The sequence below is a fragment of the Elaeis guineensis genome, chromosome 14 (genome assembly GCF_000442705.2).
Source record: "Elaeis guineensis isolate ETL-2024a chromosome 14, EG11, whole genome shotgun sequence".
Taxonomy (NCBI): domain Eukaryota; kingdom Viridiplantae; phylum Streptophyta; class Magnoliopsida; order Arecales; family Arecaceae; genus Elaeis; species Elaeis guineensis.
In genome coordinates this window covers 46,884,048-46,893,146 of record NC_026006.2, presented here as the reverse complement: position 1 = coordinate 46,893,146, position 9,099 = coordinate 46,884,048, and the positions used below count along the sequence as shown (strand labels likewise).

The following is a 9,099-nucleotide window of genomic DNA, read 5'->3' as shown; positions in this document are numbered from 1 at the left end:
TTCAGTTCATTGACTGGCACGATGACTGATGCCGTTCACATGCTGTGTCCACCAAAATCGAGTCTTTACTAATAAAACGAAGGAACGGGTTGATCTGAACTTGAATAAATAAACTGACAAGCTGCGAAGGACAATTGCGTGGGTTGAATGGTAGAGGCACTCTATCAGGTGTTTCACATGTATAGTCAAAAAAGGTTCCAGAGCACCGACATGTCTAGCAGAAAGGGGGAGAGCGTTTCCACTGTATAACTTTCTTTGCCGTCCCTCAACTCTTCTGCACGAAACGAAATCAATCGGAGAGACTCTTTGCAGTTAGGAGTAATGGCTGACGTACTTCTCTCAGCTTTGCTACCGGTGGTGATGGAGAAGGTAACCGACTCTGTTCTCCAGCAGTTCGGAGTTATGTGGGGCATCCATGACAAGCTCAAAAAGCTGGAAAGAATGCTGTCGGTAATCCATAACGTACTTGAAGATGCCGAGGAGCGGAAGTCAAGGACGCGGGTGTGAAGAATTGGTTGGCAGAACTGAAGGAAGAAGCCTATGAAGCAGACGATATCCTAGATGAGTTCAATGCGGAAGTAATGCAGCGGAAGGCAGAGATTCAGGTCGATATGTCGAAAAAGGTGCGCAGCTTCCTTTCTTTTCATAATTCAGTGTGCTTTCGTTTTAAGATGGGGCGACAGTTGAATGATATTGTTGACAAAATAGAGAAAATCGTAGATGAAGGAAATAAATTTGGTTTCACGTTCAAACCACCACTGCAAAACAGGGATAGGCCACAGACCCACTCCTATGTTGATGAGTCAAATGTCATTGGTAGGGAGGAAGACAGAAAAAAAATAGTGAAGTTGCTACTTGGTCATGATCACAACCAGAATGTTGCAGTTCTTCCCATAGTTGGTATAGGGGGTCTGGGTAAGACCACACTGGCCCAATTGATTTACGAAGACGAGAGGGTGAAGGAGCATTTCCAGCCGCTTATATGGGTCTGTGTGTCGGATGATCTCGATTTTGCAAATCACATTCAAAAGAAAAAAGAGTACGATGTTGCAAAAGTTGCTCGAAAAATAATAACTTCAGCCACAGGGGATGAGTGCAATCTAGAAACCATGGAGTTGTTGCAACGCCGTCTTCGAGAAGTTGTGAGTGGGAAAAGGTATTTACTTGTATTAGATGACGTTTGGAACGAGGATCAGGCAAAGTGGGATGAGTTAAGAAATTTACTAGGAACTGGTGGAGAAGGGAGCAGGATCATCGTGACTGCACGAAGTCAGCAGGTATCATCGATAATGGGTACACTCGACACCTATCTTTTACAAGGTTTGACCGAGGATGATTCTTGGACATTGTTTAGAAAGAGAGCATTTGAAAAGGGAGCAGAAGTGCCTCCAACTCTGGAAAAAATTGGCAAAGAAATTGTCAAGAAATGTGGTGGGTTGCCTCTGGCAGTGAAGACAGTGGGGGGCTCAATGCATTCCAAGTGCCAGGAAAGGGAATGGTTGTCTGTGAGGGATAGTGAGATTTGGGATATGCCGGTTGGTGAAGATGGGATCTTACCAGCACTAAGGTTGAGCTACAGTCATCTGCCTTCCCATTTAAAACAGTGCTTTGCTTTTTGTGCCACATTTCCAAAGGATTATGAGATGGAAAAGGATCTGTTGATTCAACTATGGATGGCCAATGGATTCATTCCATCCGATGGAAGAAAGGAGTTGGAGGAGAAAGGGCATGAGATTTTTAATGAGTTGGCTTGGAGATCTTTCTTTCAGGATATTAAGGAAGCTGAGGAGTACCGTACAAGTTATTTTTATCTCGGTGATCGCTCGTCCAGGCATGAACTTTATTATACAACAACATGCAAGATGCATGACCTCATGCACGACCTGGCACAATCCATTATGGGGGATGAATGCCTTAGCATACCGGACCCTGCCAAGTGGGAAGATGCATCTAGGAGAACCCGTCACTTGTGTACATCTGAGAATGTCCAATTGAACATTCATAGGACCTTGAATAATTATCCAAATATTCGCACTCTCCTGTCCTCAATAAAGGGATACCATACAAGAATTTCCGTGACTGAGGAATCATCAAAGCCTAGGTCCTTGAGAGCATTGGATCTACATAATACTGTTATCATGCAATTGCCAATCTCAGTTGGATTTCTGAAACACCTAAGATACCTGGACCTCTCTGGTACTTTTATGAAAGCACTACCTGATGCCACCAGCACACTTCTCAATCTACAAACTCTGAAACTCTCCAACTGCCGCAATCTACATAAGCTGCCCGAAGACATAAGAAATATGAGTAACCTGAGGCATCTCTATATTGATAGATGTACCAATCTAAAGCACCTGCCAGCAGGTATAGGGCAATTGAGCAGCCTGCGAACATTAACGAAATACATTGTGGGCAATGATGCTGGAAGGCGTATTGTTGAGTTGAATAGGTTAAATCTCGGTGGCCTTCTAGAGCTGTATAACCTGAGGAATGTGAGGGATGCAGCTGATGCTAAAGAAGCTAATCTTAGTTCCAAACATAACCTTTGCTCATTAATATTATGTTGGGATATGATTGAGTGGCATCCGCCTTATTGTTATGCAGAATCTGCCCATCACTGTTGTGAAGAAGATGTTTTGCCAACAAAAAATGCTGAAGAGGTTTTGGAAGCCCTAAGACCTCATGGGGTCTTAAAGCTGCTGACGATATGGCGCTATGGGGGTGCTAGCTTTCCAATGTGGATGATGGACTCTGTGCTGCTGCAAAATTTAGTTGAAATCCATCTGGGAGTTTGCACAGGTTGCCAACACCTCCCGCCTTTATGGCAGCTACCTTTTCTCAAATTTCTCTACATGATTAAGATGGATAGCGTCAAATACATCTGCAGTAGTACCATCTATGGCAATGCAAGACATGGCAAGGTGCAAGCATTCCCCTCACTGAAGAGACTGGTGTTGCATACGATGCAGAACTTGGAGAAGTGGTCAGAGTATGATGGAACTGCAGAGGTCACGCTGTTTTTCCCTCACCTTGCTGAGCTTAAGATCATTGATTGCCCAAATTTGAAGACCATGCCAGATCTACCATCTCTCAAAAGTTTAGAAATGGAAGGAACGAATGAGCAGTTGGGCTTGGTATGTAGTCTGACCACACTATCTTCCCTCATCATTGGTCTCCATAAAACGAGCACTGGCCCAGAGTCACCTCCTCTTGCTCAGAAAAAAATGTCTTTCAGATATTTTAGATCTCTTGAAAATTTAGCTATTACAGAATCTGAGGATCTAGCACCGCTGCTGGAAGAGGAAGAAGAGACAAGAGGGCTGAGCACATCAGTACATCATTTCCATATTTCTTACTGCAATTGGTTGTTTTCCTCATCACAGCAGTCATCATCACCATTGGGGTTTTGGAAGAATCTGACTTCTCTCCTATCTTTGAGCATGGAGTTTTGTGATCATCTGGTCTACTGGCCGGAGGAGGAGTTCCGCAGCTTGAACTCACTGAAGAAGATAGGCATCTATGGTTGCAACAAGCTGGTTGGTCCGTCACCTTTGCCATTATCCTCGTCAGTAGATGGAGAGCTCCTACCAAACCTTGAAGAGCTGGATATTGTACATTGTGATGGTCTGCTAGAATTGCCCAAGTTGCCTACATCGCTCAAATCACTGTACGTTGGTTACTGCCCCAAACTAAATTCCTTGACGGAAGGCTTGCAACATGCCACTTCTCTTGAGAGGGTCGTTATTTTAGGTTGCCCAAGCCTGACTTCTCTGCCAGCAGATCTTGGCCACCTAACAGCACTCACAAGTATGTATATCAGTGAGCTTTCTGGCTTGAAATCTTTGCCACAAGGACTCGGACAGCTCGCTGCACTCAAGTCTCTGTGCATCGACAATTGCAGAAATTTGTCATCTCTGCCAGAAGGGATGCAAGGCCTCACTTCCCTTCAGCGTCTGTCTATTAGGCAATGCCCTCGGCTTTCATCACTCCCGGGAGGTCTCCAACAACGGCTCCCTGGACTTCAGTATCTGGTCATTGAAGGGTGCTCCAACCTGGAGAGACTGTGTAAGAGAGGAGGATCGTATTTCCACCTGGTCTCACGCATCCCCTATACTGAAATATTGCCAGAGAGGCGCACCATGAGCACCTTCCTTCCTTCCTTTCCTTGCTTTGGAGGACCATCGGAAGTATGAAGTCATCTAAGTCCTTACTAGGTATGGTCCCATCTCTCTCTCTTTACCTGGTAATTTTCTACTAAATAAATGTCTCGGAAGCCTCTGCTCTGTTAGTGTCAAATGAAACAGAAATTTGTGAGCATAATTATATTTTTTGTTCCCCACATTCTTGTTCCTGTTGAAGGAATTTAGTGGCAAACTTAAGATTAGTTTGTTCTCATGCTCACTAAAGCACACCCTAAAGCTAACCAATGGCATCTTCCTGAGATGGTAGCCCCAATAGAGTGTCCATGCAAACTATTATGCATCAATCCACGATTCTCACAAGTATTTTTCAGGGTTTGGGGCTGAAGTGGGAGCTGGATGGATATATGATTTTTTTAATTCATCTCACTGTCTCTCTTCTAGCCATGGCAGATCAACACCAAATTTAGCTTCAGGATGGATAAAGAGCATTCAGGGTACAAGAAGCTTCTTCGTTGATCATGTCCACATTGAACCTCTCGCTATCCTCAATCCAGTACAAGGGGAGAAACAACATATCATGCCTTGGATAAACTTTCCAAAGATGGCCAGATTTACAACGATCAAGTGATTTCATATGCATCTTCTTGATAGATTTGCTTTTGTTGTCGTGAAGCATTTTCAGGAACCGTAAGAGGAGATGCATTTAATTCTCTTTTCGAAGAAGTCATTTGGCATTCCATGCATCTTTCTTTTATTTTTTTGGTGTAAGGCCTCAATGTTATGCTATTATTTTCTCCGAAACTTATGTTTTTAGTATTCTCTGAGATATAAATATTAAATTTGAAGTCTTTGGACATAGTTCCGCTTGATGTATCCCAAAAAATTCAAAGGTGGAGATGTTTATTAATTACTTAGATGACCTATTTGGTTTCTTTAACCATTTTTAAGTAGCCTCATACAACAGCTATTTGTCCGATCACACTACTGTCACTAGCTTTGTTTTTCTTTTCTTTTTTTTTTTTTTTGTTTTGGCTATTATGAGCAAGTGTTACTAGTGATGTGTTTTTACAAGCTTTGGCACTTCTCTGGTTAATCTGAAAGGAGGAAGAAGAATAGGTTTTTTTGCTGGGAAGAGGGAAGCCCTGATGGCACATTGATGTTTTCTTACCACTCTTTGGCATTTTTTTTCTCTGGGCAGTAAATTGGCAAGCTTTGAGAAAAAGAGAAGCTGAATTGTAGTTACTGGAACCTATGTTTCTGATTCTGGGTGCAGAAACTCTTTTTTTTTTTTCTGATGAAATGAAGGAAGTAAGTTGCTTCCTTCAAGGATATATTAATAATATAAGAGGCGTACAAAAAGGACATCGGTAGTGGGCATTATATTATACAAGAGTTAGAGGGAAGAGGGAATAATGAACAGCAGCAGGACTATTTTGTAGTCGTAAGAAACTTTGAACCGTGTGTGGGCCCAACCTCACGAATGCAATATAAAGTACAGGAGGCTGACATCGGGTAAAACTTCATGCAGCTTTCACATCTGTTGGGCAGGAAAATGATGGCTTCACACTCTTTTCCATCGACTATCGTAAAACGTTTTCAAATTTCTCTTCATCGACAGATCCGGGAGAGGTTCCAATAACACTAGCAGAACAAAGACTTACTAGGCCAGGGTTAGAGAGTGAAATCGCAGCCCCCGTAGCCCTTGACACTTATAAGCCAATCTCCTGTAGTGAATAGAATATCCCAATAACGGCACAATTGTTCGAAAATGCTACTTAGAATATCCTGAAGTGTCTCCTTACCACCATATCCGACAGAGCACGAAAGTTAGGACTGCAGGATTCAACTTATCGTCGAAGATGAGGTTGTGTACCCAGTATCATCTTCATGCAATTGGAAATCTGACTTGCCTCAGCAAGTTTTTGTGCTGGTGTTTGTTCAATCCAGGATAAAAAGAGGGTTGCGATGTTCCTCGCAGCAAAGGTTGGTAGAAAAGCATGGAATTCGAAACACCGTTTGTTCCGTTCTTTCCATAGGGACCAAATTGTGGTTGCAATGAGGGCATCTAGACTCACCTGTGAAATATGGGAGCTTGCTTCAAGTATCCAAGAGTGCCGTAACAATGATTGCATTTGTGGAAGTTCCTTTAACTGCAGATTCTGAAATAATATTGAACAACTGGTTTGGAGAAGGAACATTGCAGAAAAAGGTGATCTACTGTTTCCGAGGTTGAAGCACAGAGTGAACATCTGTCTATTCCCTTCCACCCTCTCTTGACCAGGTTGGATTTGGTTTTAGTATTTTATCATTCATGCTGATATAGAGGAAGTATTTGACTTTCTCCGGGACACCTATTTTCCATAGAATTTGGCCGGTAGGAGGTTGGATACCTCCATCCATGATGAGGTGATAAAAGTTTTGTTGAAAAGTGCGTTTGGGAAAACCACTTCCAAAGTATTGTATCCTGGTTGATTGAAAGTTCCATTGTTGACATCGTGGATCGATCTAAAGGGCCTAGTGAAGACAACGGCCAGTGGTTGAAGCTCAAAAACAAAGATATGCGTCGGTAACTGCGATGTTCTTATCGGATGCAAGGTTAAACAAGCAAGGAAACCGATCTTTTAAGGGCTGAGGAAACAGCCAGGTATCGTGCCAAAACAGGACATTTAAGCCATTACCTAATCTGAACTTGATGAAGCTCTGAAACAAATCTTTAACTTTCCACACTGATTTCCAGAATTCCGACATGGTTCGATGATGTGGTGTGTGTAAGGTTAAAGGCCAATTGAGATAGTAAGTGACGGAGATTAGAGAGTGCCATGACCAACGTTGATCCTCAAACAATTTCCACCACCATTTGCAGCAGAGAACTTCGTTCAATGTTATGATGCTGGCAATACCCATTCCCCCGAACTGCTTTGGTCGGCAGACCGTTTTCCAGTTTAGTAGGTACCTACCCTGCTTGACCTTGTCCTCTCCTGTCCACAAGAATGCTCGCCTCAATTTGTCAATTCGTCGGATGATGCCAGGGGGAAAGAGAAATGTGGACATCCAATGAGAAATGATTGGTGCGATTACAGAGTTAAGAAGGGTGACTCTGCCAGCGATGGTAGGTAATTTTTCTTCTCATGTTGCTAGTTTCTTAGAGATTTTCTCAAGCAATGGTGTCCGGTCATTTTGTTTCAAGCGCCTGCGTAGATATTCAATGGAGTATCCAGGGGTAAAGTCTAGAGGGTAGATTGCGTGCTGGTTCCTCTCCCTTTTTGGTCATCTATACATATGTAGGGCAATGTAGCTTCACTACGCCCTAGCCGTTACTGATATTGTAACACCCGGCCCAATTGGGCCCAGAATCAGCCCACAGTCCAAAAAAAAAAAAAAAAAATTAGAGTCTTCTTCTCCAATGAATCTCGATTGGAGAAAGGTTCTAGGACTCTTGAAACTCTAGGATCCTCTATAAATAAGCCTCCCTCTCGAACCTCCACCAGCAATCTTCAAGTTTGATTCCTCCTCTTTTTTCACTTGAAAGCCACGGCACCCTCTTCTTGTGTTCATCGAAAATCGAAGGTCAAAGAGGCCATCGGAGTTCAAGTAAGGGTTCAATCTTTCTTCCTCTCCCTCTTCTCTTTCTTCCTATGGTTTTAGACTCCTCGTCGGCCGTCGGAATCGTCGAAAATTCCATGAAACATGAAACTCCTGTTCGGCCAGAACCTTTTCCTCTCCTTTTCTACCACCAGCACCGCCGATTGCGGCGTCTTATCCCCGAGACTGGACCCTCATCTCTCTCTCTCTTTCTTTGAGTGCTTGGCCACCGGTGACCTACTAATGGTCGAAAATCATGAAGAAAGGGGATGGATCCCCTGTTTTTCGAGAAATTAAAAAAAAAACTTCACCGACGAAACCTCTCTTCAGCCGGCCTTGCTCCGTTGCCGTCGACCGGATGCCACCCACCTCGTCGGAGCTCGGGTCACTAGGGGGGACCTCCTCGGTCTTCCCCTGTTTCGGCCCAAGAGAGGGTCATGGGAAGAAGAAGGAAAAGAAAAAGAAAAGGAAAAGGAAAAAGAGAAAAAGAAAAAGAAAAAGAAAAAATAAATAGAAAAGAAAAAAAATAAAAAAATAGAAAAAAAAAGAAGAAAAGAGAGAATTTTTCTTTCTCCTCTCTCTACCTTCTATCTTCATTTTCTCTCTCTAGATTCTCTCTCTATTTTCTCTCTTTATGAATTTTATCTCTCTAAAGTCTTTCTCTCTCTCTCTCTGATTGCATCACAGACGCTAGGATAAACTTGAGATAAAAATAAGATGATATGAGATTGCTCCGAAATTCATGCAGTAGATCTGATCCCAGTCCGATCCTATTCAAAATTTATAACATTTGATTCATATTAAGTCACCCTAATAGGATCTCTGATGATCTCGACCATGATTACCTCATCTGAAGGATACGAAGATTCTCTTCACTTTCTCTCTCTACTTTTTCTCTTTAGAATTTTCTCTCTCTTCATAGATTTTCTCTCTCTAGAAGTCTTTTGGATCAGTGGAGGATCCAGATACTTAGATAAATCCTAATTTTAGTTAATCCTAAGAAAGATCCTAGATTTGTGTTATTATGATCGATTATCGATAATTTTTTCCATATATGATTTTTATATTTGATCAGGGTTATGAAGAGATATAATTATCTGCATAAGATCTCAAGTGGAATATCTTATTTTTAAAATTTATAAATCAAAGAAGAACACTAATTTCTATACTTGGATCAGTCATCGGTAAAGGTAAGAATCCCTATACATAATCATCATTATATATATGCTATTTTACCGTTGATCTTGCATCATTGGTTTTGCATCGTTGGATTTGAGATCGATGAATTTGCTATATCCGAGACACCATATTTGCTTATATGATTTTGAGCATGAGTATGTTATATCAATATATATGTATCAGAGATTGATGG

General features: G+C 42.1%; 1 protein-coding gene across 1 annotated transcript; it reads left to right on the top strand.

Annotated features, from left to right (window-relative positions):
• The first annotated feature begins 206 nt into the window (after positions 1-206).
• Positions 207-5,278, top strand: LOC105035936 (putative disease resistance protein RGA3). The gene is given in 3 exon segments (XM_010911650.4): positions 207-484; positions 487-4,217; positions 4,587-5,278. Coding segments are annotated over 2 exon segments (3,873 nt in total). The 5' UTR covers positions 207-321; the 3' UTR covers positions 4,197-4,217; positions 4,587-5,278.
• The last annotated feature ends 3,821 nt before the right edge of the window (positions 5,279-9,099 follow it).